Here is a 13,532-nt window from a genome sequence, read left to right as displayed (position 1 = left end):
TTAACATGGCTATATCTCTAAATCTTGGACTCATATATCCAACTCCAACTTGACATCGTTTCTTACATTTCTTACGAGTACCTCTCAAATTTAACATGTCCATTACTGAATTACTGACCTTATCTTCACCAAATATGCTCTACTCAGGCATCCTCCATATACCAAATTCACCACAACTCCTTTTCCCTCACTTATCACCAAGTACTCCCTACAGAATAGATTTAACTTCTTTCCATTTCTACTGCCATTAATTTTGTCCAAGCCACCATTATCTTTCAGCTGGAGTAGTAAGACTCAACGTTTAAGAAAACATTTCAGATCATGTCATTCCTCTGGTTAAAAGTCTTCCATTACTTCTCACTGCCGTTGGAATGAATTCCAAACTTTGTTATGTTAAACACTGTCTCTGAATACAAATCTGGAGACTCGGACCCTGCTATTTACTTAAAGACCTCTTTGATGCCAACAGGTTATTAGCCCCCTGGGTTCTAAAAGTTTCATTTCTCTTTCCTTTGTTCTACTACCTTGCTGAGGCATTCCATAACTTTATCTTGAATTCATATAACTATAGTTTCTCTTAACTATGATGTCTACATCATAGAATTGCTATAGATGTACTCTTTAGATAGTAGCCATTATATCTACCTGTAGCTAGATCAGTGCCTTTGGCAACTATCCTTGCAAAACGAACAAGTTCACTTAAAGGTTTGGATGCCTCTTCGTCTAACTTTCTTACTCCCGGCTAAGTCCCAATATATGACAGGTTAGTCCAGGCTTTGACCGTGTGATCCTGAGTAAAAATCGTAGCTACTCTAGGACACAGCTTCTTTTCCTGTCAAATGAGGAGGGTAGGTTTGTATGATCTCAAAGGTCTTTTCCATTTCTAGTAGAATTCAACCAAATTTCTAGTGGAATTCAACCAAATTTCTAGTGGAATGACCTTGCATAATATTTCCTTAGCCCAAGTATATAGTGTCTATCATTCAAATCTCATGAAAATTATACAAAGGGTAATACTCTATTTGAGGCTTAAGAAAAACTTTCATTAAAGAGAAAATAATTCAACTCGAGGTTTCTGGAGAACACTGAAGTCAATATGGATTCATTTTGCAAAGATTTAGTGCTGCCCTTAATTGCCCAATGAACATAACCTCGAGAATTGAAAATACAATAACTGCAACAATAAACACTATTACTACTACACAGCAATGAAAATGAAACGTTTTAGCTCATCTTGGGTAACGACCAAAAACTAACTATAATAATCAAACAGGAATGAAAAACAGGAAAAAAAAAAGGGTAGCTTCTTCCTGAAAGATCAATAGTTCATAATGATTTACAAAAAGAGTCAAAATGCCCCCTTTCCTCATACCCCTTCCATTTTTATAATGATGTTAAAAGGAGAGGCTTTCCAGATTAAGTTACTAGTCACATCTAATGTTTTAATACTTTTTAAACTGATTATAGTCCATTCTAAGTCTTGATCAAAATCAGAAACACCAAGGGGAAAAAAAATCCCCTCCTTCCTGAATAATTTATAACACCTAACTACCTTCCCACAAACTGTATAACCTTTGAAAGTGGGAGCTTATTCCCACTGACACTTCATTACTATGCCAAGTTTGAGTACTGCTCTCTGTATTGATGGATTTCATAAATTAAATGATCCACGTTGCTTTACCTGATACATTCCAACTCCAATGTGCTTCGGCTCAATTTTCACCAGCTCAGCTAATGGATCTTGTACACGCCTTGCTATGGAAACTGAAAAAACAGAATCAGAAAACAAGTATGACTTAATGTGAAAAGCAGTATCCAGATAATTACTATGTTAGTTCCTCATAATGCAAGGAGTTATCCCCCTTCCCCCCCAAAAGACAAACAATTTAACCAAGTTTCTAAGTTCCCTTTTTTTTTTTTTCCACACAAAAAGTAAATACAAAATTTCAGGACTAATTATGTCACCAGAATTCCTAGGCATTTCTGAGCATGAACAAACTGAAAGGGTTATACATTTGGAAAAACAAAACACCCAGTTGCTGTATTTACACAATTACCTGCTCATTCTTAAACACAACATAGCAGGGCACCTCACACTTTAAAGAACAAGCATATATTTGTTTTACTTTTATATAATCCTGCATTAGTGTAACATGATATACAAATGTAAATCAAATATGCTTATTACGACTAGATCCTGATAAGGATGAGTAAATGACAGAATCATATCTTACATGCAAGCAGGGATCAAGTCCACAGGCTAGTGAATATACTTGTTTTGCCTTGAATATGACTGCAAGATTACTCTGTGAGGGGATCTGCGTCCCAACTGCTTGTTCCTAGTACACACACAGTCCTAATTATATTCTTTTCTTGACAATCACATTTCATTTTTAAGAGACTTAAGAGTTAACTTCAAACATTCCTTTACTTGTGTCATGACTTTATTTAGTCATCATCTTTTTTTTTAACCAAATGTTATTAACAAAATCTCATAACTAATTTAGCATATAAGATAGACTTAGAGGAAAAAAATTTAGTATGAATCTTAAGGATACTTAAGGCAGCTCTTTCTTTTTTCCAAGTAGCACAGTTACACTGAGTGTTACATGTGAACAGTCTTCATTTTCTAAGCACACGAAAGTTAGTGTCACTTACTTATATAGAAGGTCAGATGAAATATAAATTCATAAAGTGAAAACATTAATTAAGGCCATCAAAGGAAATCCCATGCCTGTTTTCATGTTAAACTGTTCAAGGCCTGGCAAAAGCAGCTACCTCTTAGAAGTAAATTATCAGATGCTCTAGTCACTGATTTGTGCCCCCCTCATCAGAGATAAGATCTACTGTGAACGTCAAGTTCACTGCACGGTCATTCAAGTCTTTTTCATATCTGTTGTTATTACTTCTAACATATAGTGACAACGGCAGCTTGCAAAGCAAGCTTAGAGAGCCATAAACTGGTGTCTTACAATCTGCTTATTTCTCCCACAGAAGAGATGGTGTTCTAAGGTCTTCACACATACCTTTCTCATCAAATCTCACAAAAGGTTAATTAGTGCAAGCACTGCAGGTTATAGGAGACATGGTTTCCTCAAATAACCACATTTATAATTATGTGTTGAAAATATACACCATCAGAAAGACACCTGATATCCTCTAAAAGCAAATACAGTCAGCCCTGCCTATCTGTGGGTTTCACATCCACGGATTCAATCAACTATGGATCAAAAATAATTAAAAAAAATTCCATGAAGTTCGAAGAAGCAAAACTTGAATTTGCCACTATCACCAACTATTTACACTGTGCTTACAACTGTTTACACTATATTAGGTGTTGGATAAGTATATACTGGAGGAAGTGGATATGTTATATGCAAGTACTACACCATTTTATACAAAGGACTTGAGAATCCTTAGATGTGAGTATCTGACAGAGGTCCTGAAAAAAGTCTCCTGTGGAGAGCAAAGGACAAGTGTATTATTTCTTTATTAGCCTTTATGTATATAATACAATAAGAATGATTTTCAAACACATACGTACATTGTAAAAACACTTTCAGATAACAACAACCCACAACAGTAAACTAAGTTAACAGTCATCAGAACATCTGCTGTGTAGGAAGGCAATATTAGGAATTCAATAAAAGTATATCAACAATAGGAGTTCCCATCGTGGCACAGCGGAAATGAATCTGACAGGAACCAAGAGGTTGTGGGTTCGATCCCTGGCCTCGCTCAATGGGTTAAGGATCCTGCATTGCCGTGAGCTGTGGTGTAGGTCGTAGACACGGCTTGGAGCCTGTGTTGCTGTGGCTGGGGCGAAGGCCAGCAGCTGTAGCTATGATTCGACCCCAAGTCCAGGAACCTCCATATGCCACAGGTGCAGCCCTCAAAAGCAAAACAAACAAACAAACAAACAGAAAACAACACAAAAAACCAAAGTATACCAATAATAGGTAAATCTCTCAAATATATACCTTCAGGAAAATCTACATTATGAAAACCTAACTTGGAAATTGGTCAGAGCAGTTGTGTAATTTGATAAATGTGAATAGATCCCATGTTTTAAAATTTCTGAGATACACAAAAGGATTTTAAACTATTTTCTACTGGATTCCCTTCTAACAGTTCACTGCCAGTATATCCTTTGTTCATCCTAACATTGCTAAATATTAGCAACAACAGATTGAAAATAATGGCTTCTAGATAACATATTAATTCTACAACAAATCCCAAGGGCTTCTGAAGTTACAGTGTCCCCAACCCTTAACACAGATCCTAATATTTTTAGACTTGGTATTTCCCTTTAAGATTCCATTCACTCTACATAGCATAAAAAACCCGAGCACAGAAGAGATGCGAGGCAGAAGGAGGAGAGATGAACTTTGTTTAAAGTAGAATTTGAAAAGTAGTAAGCTCAGGCTTTGGAGAAAAGACAGTGTTCTTTTCCTGTTGGCAGGATAAGAACCAAGAAAGGGGTATGCAACAGACAGTAATAATGCATACTTGTGGGTTAAGAATGATCAGGCTGACAACAAATTTTTGACAGTAAAAGACAGATAAGTAGTTCAGGCAAAAGGGGTTTAACAGATTGCTGATAAAGAAAATGAAGAGAAAAGAGTTGTGGCCCCACACTTGGGGTGCATTTGCACTTTGAGATAGAAAAGAGGAGGAAATTGGAAAGTGATTGAGAAGGAATGATGAGAAAAATATAGTCAAAGTCAAAGAGATTTCTGGAACATGTTAAACATAAGAGTCACCATAAAATGATGACAAACTTTATTTTTTTTTTGGCCGTGGCTGTGGCATGTGTAAGTGCCAGAACCAGGGATTGCACTTGTACCAGAGAAGTGACCTGAGCCACAGCAGTGACAATACTAGATCCTTAACCTGCTAGGCCACCAGGGAACTCCCAAAATATACTTTAAAAGGGCAAATTGTATGCTATGTAAACTATTTCAATGAAGCTTTTATATATATTTTTAAATGCAATATGTCCAAAGGTATGGCAAATATTGCCTATTTTGCACATACAATATCAATATTCTTCTGTATCATTGCTACTATTAACCCTGTCCAGGAAACTCTGCTTAATGCACTTGAAAGAGACAAGAAAGAAGGTATGATTACTGAAAAGACAAGAACCAGATTACTTATCATTTTTTACACTTAATGACTATCTATCTAGAAAACCTAAGTCAAGTGAAAGATTATCAGTTGGCTGGCTTCAAGGCACCCAGACAAAAACTGATGCTCTACCATATACTCAGCAACAACCAAAAAGAAAATATCCTGAAGGAGAATCCATTCACTGTCTGTGTGTGCATGTACTGCCCGTGAGTAAGAAAAATAAAATGTTCAGAACCTGGATGAAGGTATAAATTTGACAGAATTTCACTGTATTTTTATAGGGTTTTAAGAATATTAATTAGGAGTTCCTATCATGGCACAGCAGAAACGAATCCAAATAGGAGTCATGAGGTTGCAGGTTTGATCCCTGGCCTCACTCAGTACGTTAAAGATCTGGCGTTGCCATGAGCTGTGGTATAGGTTGCAGACGTATCTCAGATTTGGCACTGCGGTAGCTCTGGCATAGGCTGGCAGCTATAGCTCCGATTTGACCCCTAGCCTGGGAACCTCCGTGTGCCACAGGTGTGGCCCTAAAAAAAAAGACAAAAAAAAAGAACATTAATTAAATGGCTCTAAAGTTTATATAGAAAGAAAGAAATTCTCAGGAAAAGTGCAACTGAAAAAAAATATTAAAGCAAGTCATATTAAAAGCCACAGTATCTGAAAGGCTGGCATTCTAGCAGCCTTTTTCCTGAGGAAAAAGGAAATAAAGTACATATAGGAATTTAGTTTTTAATCAACGGTAATTTGTTAAGTGGTAATGAAACACAATGTGTAAAGAAGACAATATGGGATACTGAGTCAAAAATTAAGCATCAAAGGAAAAATTTATGTTGGATACACCAAAAGCAAAGGAAGCAAGAGCCTGGAGCCCCAGGCTGAGTGAAGATTGCCATCCTAAAAGTTAGGCAACCAGAGCTACTTCACATGGTTAAGTTAGACAGTGTACAACCTGCAGAGCCATATGTAGTAGCACTGAAAGCACCATTTCCTCCTCATTCAGAAGGTGCCTTATATCCAAAGGATAAAAAGAGTTCCATGGGTTTTAGTCTTCAGTTCTATGAAATCCCTAGAATCTTAAAGCTTCTAGAGCAAATCCATGCATTGCTTAAATGACCATACTAAACTGTGCTCTCTTTGAAATTTGCCTTGTTCTGTTTATCTAAGAACGTCGAAGTGGACATTTTTATTTCTTTTCTGCTTCTTCTTTTTAATGGCCACACCTTCGGCATGTGGAAGTTCCCAGGGTAGCAGTCGAATTGGAGCCCCAGCTGTGGCCTGTGCCATAGCCACAGCAATGCTGAACCCAAGCTGTGTCTGCCAGCTTCGCTGGCAGCTTGCAGCAACACCAGATCCTTAAGCCACTGAGCGAGGCCAGGTATCGAACCTGCATCCTGATGGAGACTACATTGGGCTCTTAACCCAATGAACCACAACGGGAACTCCAAAATTTTTTAAGTCTAGTACTTACCTCATTTTACACTTCCCCTTGCCATCAGACAGCAACAGAGGAAGATAAGTAAAACCCTCAGGATATCTAAGTGCATTCAACAACTCCAAATAAGCCTTTTTTTCACTAAACAACTTACTAAAGGACAGCTTTAATGGTCTTAATGCAATTCTATTATAATCTTGACCCTCTAAATAGTAACTACATTGTTGAATAAGAAGCTGACAAATCTACTGATCTGACATAAACATTCTATATCTTGGTTGTGTACTAGCACAAGCTTTTTAAGATTAATAGATGGTATACCTAAAAAGAGTAAATTTTACTTTATGTAAATATACCCTTAAATGCGTAAAACATCTTTTCTATAAGGGCATCAAACTTAATTTTTCTTCTTTGCATATAGTCCCTATTTTTTCCATGTAGCACACCCCACCCCTTGGCCCTGTCTTGGCATCTGTAGTTAACAGCAAGTTTTCCTCACATGTTAAGTGACCCCTGACTTTCCACCAGGGGCGGGGTACTACAAAGCTGACTGCAAGTGCTTTGCGCAAAGGCGAGGTTTGTGAATCGTGGGCTTCACTATAGGGTCATTTGGCCATTTCTTTGTGAAATCTCTATCTCAGTTTCTCTAGGCGTTTTCTCTTGTGTCAGTCAGAATCCCCCAATCTCCTTCATGGAAGATTTAGTCCCTCTATGGTATCTACGAATGCATGGAAATAACCAATCCTTCTTTTTTCAGCAGGTCACAGCATTCTCACTTATAACCTGTGTCCTCCAGGGTACAGATATTCCACTTAATTCTCCCTAGAGAGCAATTCTCCAGTCTTCTGCAGAAATGGAAGAGGGAAAGATGCTCAATTATGTGGAACGAGAGGTCTAATTGATTTCTTTTTTTTTGGTTTGTTTTGTTTTAATGATTTTTATTTTTTTTTTTCCATTACAGCTGGTTTACAGTGTTCTGTCAATTTCCTCCTGTACAAGTTGACCCAGTCACACACACGTATACATTCTTTTTTCTCACATTATCATGCTCCATCATAAGTGACTAGATATAGTTCCCGGTGCCATACAACAGGATCTCATTGTTTATCCATTCCAAAGGCAATGGTTTGCATCTATTAACCCCAAATTCTCAGATTTCTTCTTTTTTTAGTGATGTGAAATTCACATAAAATTGACCATTTTAAGGTGTACTATTGTGTAGCATTTAGTAAATCATAACACTGTGCAAACCACCACCTCTATCGAGTTCCAGAACATTTTCATCACCCTCCAAAGGAAACCCTGTACCCACTAAGCAAACCTGCTTTGTTCTCCCCTCTCCCCAGTCCCTGGCTACCACCAGCTGGGTCTGTGTCTACAGATTTGCCTCTTATGGACATTTCACATAAATGTAATCATACAATTGTGACCTTTTGTGTTTGGCTTCTTTCACGTAGCATGTTTACAAGGTTCATCCATGTCACAGCACATATCATTACTTTATTCTTTCTTATGGCTGAAAATAATATCCCATCGTATGGGCAGACGACATTTTGTTTATCTATTCACCTGCTGATGGACATTTGGATTGTTTCCAGTTTTCGGCTATCGTGAATAGTGATGCTATAATCATCAATGGTCAAGTATTTGCTGAGTAAGTGTTTCAATTTTTAAGTATATATCTGGGAGTGGAATTGCTGGGTTATGTGGTATCTGTGTTTAACTTGGCGTAATTGCTTTTTAAAATTTTTTTTTAATGATTTTTATTTTTTCCATTATAGTTGGTTGATAGTGTTCTGTCAATTTCTACTGTACAGCAAAGTGAACTTTTAAAATAGACTTTTAATCAATCCTCTTATTTTAGACCCATTCTTAGCCCTTCCAAGATACCTCTAAAGGTGCTTGGTGCATTTCCTGACCCTTTAGGGTTTCCACAATCTATTTCAGGTTAGTTCGGTTTTCTATAATGCTGTTTCAGTGCTCAACTTTTTTCAAGTGGGCTAGATCACTTATTACTCAGGCATCTGCTTTCCAGAAGCTTCAAAACTATTGCTGCTATTATCTTATCTCCCATTCTCCTTGTCCTAGTGAGTTTATGCCTTCATTCTATCAAGTTACTGTCATTTTAATGAGATTACAGGAGGGAGTGAAAGAATCGCTGGTATATTTAATTTTCCATTTTAAATCAGAAATCTATAAAATAAACATTTTAATACCAACTATCTACTAGTCTATCCATCCAATTTAAATCCTCTCAGTATAATGAATTAATTATGGGGGGAAGGTAAGCATATGTAAGAACAACTTCTGTTTTCAATGAGTTGATAAACTGGTCAAGAAGATGTAGTTAAGATAAAGGTCATTTTCTTACATATGCTGAACACTTGTAAGAATGCTGAGGTTCTGTTATATCTGATATAGTAAACTTAAGGACGGTTGAAACGTAAACCCCACATCCATAGGTAGGTCAGGTCTCAAATGAAGTATAAAGTCATCCCTGGCATCAATCACTAGGAAAGAGTCAGAAAATAGAAGTGAAAAGGAAGTGGGCCCTAAAAAGCCAAGAATGGAGACTGTGATTCTTTCAATACTTGCTTCCAGGACCAGACTTGGAAACCTCAAAATGTCTAGGTAGATGTTTTGAGTTGATATGGATCAAACATAGTCACTGCCAATGTGGAAGCAAGCTGAGCCAAAGGAGGAAGGCACACCTGCCGTGAATCACAAACCAAAAACACAGATAGATTTTGAAATCAGAGTAATTAAGACTACATACCAATTCTCCTTTTTATTATTTCCTATTTTCATGGAGTGTTGTTAGAATGTTGTATTCCTGTCCCACCTATAATACTGTGGCAGTTATGCATATACGCAGGACAGCAGTGATGAGGAAACAGCAGCCCCCTTAGCAAAGGGAAGTCTGAAGGACTGCCACCTCCCATATAATATTTTTTTCAAATGACCTTTTGGAAGATTACCTTTCATTGCCAACTTGGGAGGCTTGGAATTTTATTTTTTTTTAATAAAGAAAAGTATCCTTTTATTGTAAAATAAGGTACACAAATATTATGGGCACACTTACTTGGATAAGTGGCCTCATTAAGTCTTGGTTTCCTCATCTGTAAAGTGGGAAAATAACTGTCTCATAGGGCAATTGTGTGCATTAAATAAAATAACCCTGGCAATGCATTTACCAAAATGTTTCACATGTATTAAGTACTTAAAAAACATTAGTATCAGCAGCTCCCACTATGATTACTATAACGACACCTCTTCCTATTATTATTATTGTTGTTGTTGTTGTTACTATTGTTATTAGAAAGCGAGCACCAAAAGAAAACATGGCAAGGAGGCAGAGAACACACTGAGTTGGTGTGATAGGGAAAAGCTTCATGAAGAAGCAAGATTTTGAGCTGGGATCTGAGTTTTAAAAAGATGATCATTTTAGACAGGGGACTGTGTCATGGAATGAACAACTGAAGGGAAACTAGAAGTTCTTTTGGATTAAGAAAGAAGATTTTAACTTCAGACTAATGCAAAAATTTTCAACTACGTATTTCCAGGAATACATTTTCAGAACAGTCTGTGAAATTTAATGAGAATATTTAATGAAAAAATTAAATAAAAAGTCCATTTCTTCTAATTTGGGATTTCTCCAAATTGAGGGTTTAGAAGATACAAGCTACTATATATAAAATAGATAAATGACAAGAATATATTGTATAGCAATGAGAATTACAGCAATTATTCGATAAGAACTTTTAATGGAGTATAATCTCTATAAAAATATTGAATCACAATGCTGTACATCTGAAACTAATGTAATACTGTAAATCAACTATACTTCAATTAAAAAAATAAAGGAACCATATGAAAACCAGATTTGGTAGCTATCATAATGACTAATGCTTATTTATTAAAAGTTCTGCCTTGTAAATTCAAAAATAATAATAACAAACAAGTAGGCACACACATAAGTCTATTTCTAACAAAGGAGTCTAAATATTCACCTATTACACACAGAAAAATGCTCTGACTACATCTATATTTTGCTTGTGATACCAATTACTTTCATTAGATGTATCAAAATATCTTAATTTCTTTACAAACAAGATTTACACTATTCCACATCACAGAAATCAAAGCAACTTAATACAACTAAAATCAAATCCAGCTAATTTAAACAATACACTAATGACAATTCCTATTAGCAAGACAAGAGAAACTGGTCGTTTGACAAATATTTAGCAATAAACTGAAAGCCTGTGTGTATTCATACATTTGCACTGTAAATATTTTTATGTTAATAAACCACATTTCTCCAAAAAAAAGTTGTAATAAGTAATATCTTATAATAATAATGAGAACTGAGAGTATTTTATTATTTTTATTATTAACTCTAACAATTTTATTAAAGATGTTTTGAGCTAATTTTTCACCGTATTCTATAATGTTATGAAGCATTTTTTTAAAGCAATAAATCCCAGTATTACTCTAATCAACCACTTTCTTTCTAACATGCCTGTAATATGTCTTCTAAAATTTCTTGGATATTTAAATATTTTGCTTGGTGCAAATACAAGTCTAAAATATCAAAATCAGATGCTTTTGTGAAGGCATTTAGTTTCTTACCTGCACTTCTCAAATTAGGGTCCAGTCCTGGCATCTCTTTGTTAGCTTCAGGGCTGACACTGTAGATTGACGCTCCCGCTTCACTGACGATACTGAGAAGAAAGAAAAGGAAAATATCATTTCCCAAACTTTCTGCCTGCTCAAAGAAAATAAATGAATGAGACTAGGTATTAAAAGAAAACTGCAGGGCAAAGCACTCTCTTTTTATTTCAATGACACCTATAATACTTAATTCTTCATCAATAAAAAGTGATTAAGCAATGTTTGTTTTCTTCACATAGGAAATACACAGGCTTAAATCCGTATGAATTCATTCTGTCCTTTTCTGTCAGTAATAAGAGAGAGGTTATAAATAAACACAATGGATACTTCTCCATGATGCCAGCCTCAAGATTTTCGGAATACTTAGCTTTTCTTGTGTTTATAATCTGTTACTGACATTTATGACTTGTCTCTGGATTAATCACTCTGAAGCATCTTGGAAAGCACAAACATGTCTGAATATGTGCACATACACAAAATCCACTGCCATAAATATTGCCTATATTATTACCTGGTTATAATTAATAACCACAATGTAAAAAGGAAAAGGATCCAGCAGAATATTACTCCACCTCTTTTCAGGAGGGTCCGAAATCATCCTTTTTGTGAACTTGAAACATACCATTTCAGGAAGGTATTAAACCATTTCATTTCAGCATTTATTTAATCAAAGCATCCCACATATCATCCTCTTCCTTCTTCTTTGGCTCCATATACTTTACAAACCACAACGGAAGTACTCTTTTACAGATGGCAGTAGTATGGAGATGGACACTTGGATAGTTTATTAAATATTTTAAAATTAGAGACTTTCTTTATGACATAATATGCAAAGAAACATCATTTAATTTAAGTACTTACAATTCCTATGGTTCTCTACCATGTGGCCATCTAAGTGTCAAGATTCAGAAGCAGAAACATGTTGGTGCTTAATTTTTTAAAAATTTTTTATTTGCTTTTTAGGGCTGTACCTGCAACATAGCAAGTTCCCAGGCTAGGGGTCAAATTGGAGCTACAGCTGTTGGCCTACACCACAGCCACAGCAACGTAGGATCTGAGCAGTGTCTGCGACCTACGCCACAGCTCATGGCAATGCTGGATCCTTAACCCACTGAACAGGGCCAGGGATCAAACCCGCATCCTTATGGATCTTGGTCGGGTTCCTTAACCTCTGAGACACAAAGGGAACTCCGGTGCTTAGTTTTTAATCCACTATTAGGTCTTAGAAACCTCTCCTTTTCTATACTCTTCAATAGTTACCACAGTTAGGAGACAAGTCAAGGAGATAACTTTCAACATTTTGCCTCATTGTAACAATTCAACACTGATAAGTAAAATGTGAAAGAGTTCATTTGCTACCCCAAAGAGTTCTCTGGAGAACTCTTGATTGAACTCTGACAACAAGTATAAGCCACCAAGACTTGAGAAGATGACTTGGGGCAACAAGAAGATTTACAGTTGTTGCTTTTTTTTTTTTTTTTGGCAACCAAGATTTCAAAAATTTCACAACAGGGAAAATGAACACTCTGCAATTGAAAAGCAAGGTTGCCCATCCTGTTGCTCAGAAATGCCACCATCATGACATAGTAAAATCTGAGTGCATGTTACATATAAAGCATAAAACCAAATATTTCATGAAATTTAGGATAAATAAGAATATTCAGTCACTAGCCATGGAAAACTTGGTTTCAAACACAAATGAACACTCGGCCTAACAAAGTTTTTTTCTAAAACAAAACAAAACAACAAAACAAAACAGTATCCATGAAGTTCAGGCTGGACCTATTATTAAGAGAAAAGAGTATTTTTAGAAAACTCTTACCACAAATTTTCTGTCATTGCCAGAAGCTTCCAAAATTACCACTATGTAAGCAAAGGGAACTTAAATGGTAAAGAAAAATTCCAATTAACTGTGGCCTTTAGTAGTTGGGTACCTGAGAATTTTCAGGGTGATTCACTGTCTCTTGGAAGTTATAATTCTCAAGGGCTAAGGAAAACTGTTGCAAAGAAAAAACTCAGATAATAAATATTCCTCCAAATACCATACTGCCACTTCTTTTAAACAGAGGAATATAAAACAGATGTGACACGTTGCACCCAAAGATTTTAGATTAACATTAATATTAAATCAATACAAAATGTAGTAAATTTCATATGCTTTAATTATTAGATAGCATGGGTCCAATAAATAGTTCAATATTAAGTGCAGATCAGAATGCCTTAATAATCTAAATGAATAGAAAAACCTCAACAATGACTACTTCAATATAAAACATATAAGGATCTAAGA

The 13,532-nt window shown here is 35.9% G+C and overlaps 1 protein-coding gene across 2 annotated transcripts in view; it reads right to left on the bottom strand.

Annotated features, from left to right (window-relative positions):
- Window positions 1-13,532, bottom strand: part of SRBD1 (S1 RNA binding domain 1) — a 227,000-nt gene that overhangs the window by 86,000 nt on the left and 127,468 nt on the right. For both annotated transcript variants that reach the window (XM_047782149.1, XM_047782150.1), the window contains exons 15-16: window positions 11,201-11,292; window positions 1,682-1,764 (exon numbers count right to left, since the gene is read on the bottom strand). In XM_047782149.1, the coding sequence (XP_047638105.1) occupies window positions 1,682-1,764; window positions 11,201-11,292 (175 nt within the window). The remainder of the gene's footprint in view (window positions 1-1,681; window positions 1,765-11,200; window positions 11,293-13,532) is intronic.

Source organism: Phacochoerus africanus, chromosome 5, assembly GCF_016906955.1.
Source record: "Phacochoerus africanus isolate WHEZ1 chromosome 5, ROS_Pafr_v1, whole genome shotgun sequence".
In the NCBI taxonomy this organism is placed as follows: Eukaryota; Metazoa; Chordata; class Mammalia; order Artiodactyla; family Suidae; genus Phacochoerus; species Phacochoerus africanus.
The sequence above is the reverse complement of the archived record's forward strand: the minus strand, read 5'-3'. Positions and strand labels throughout refer to the sequence as shown.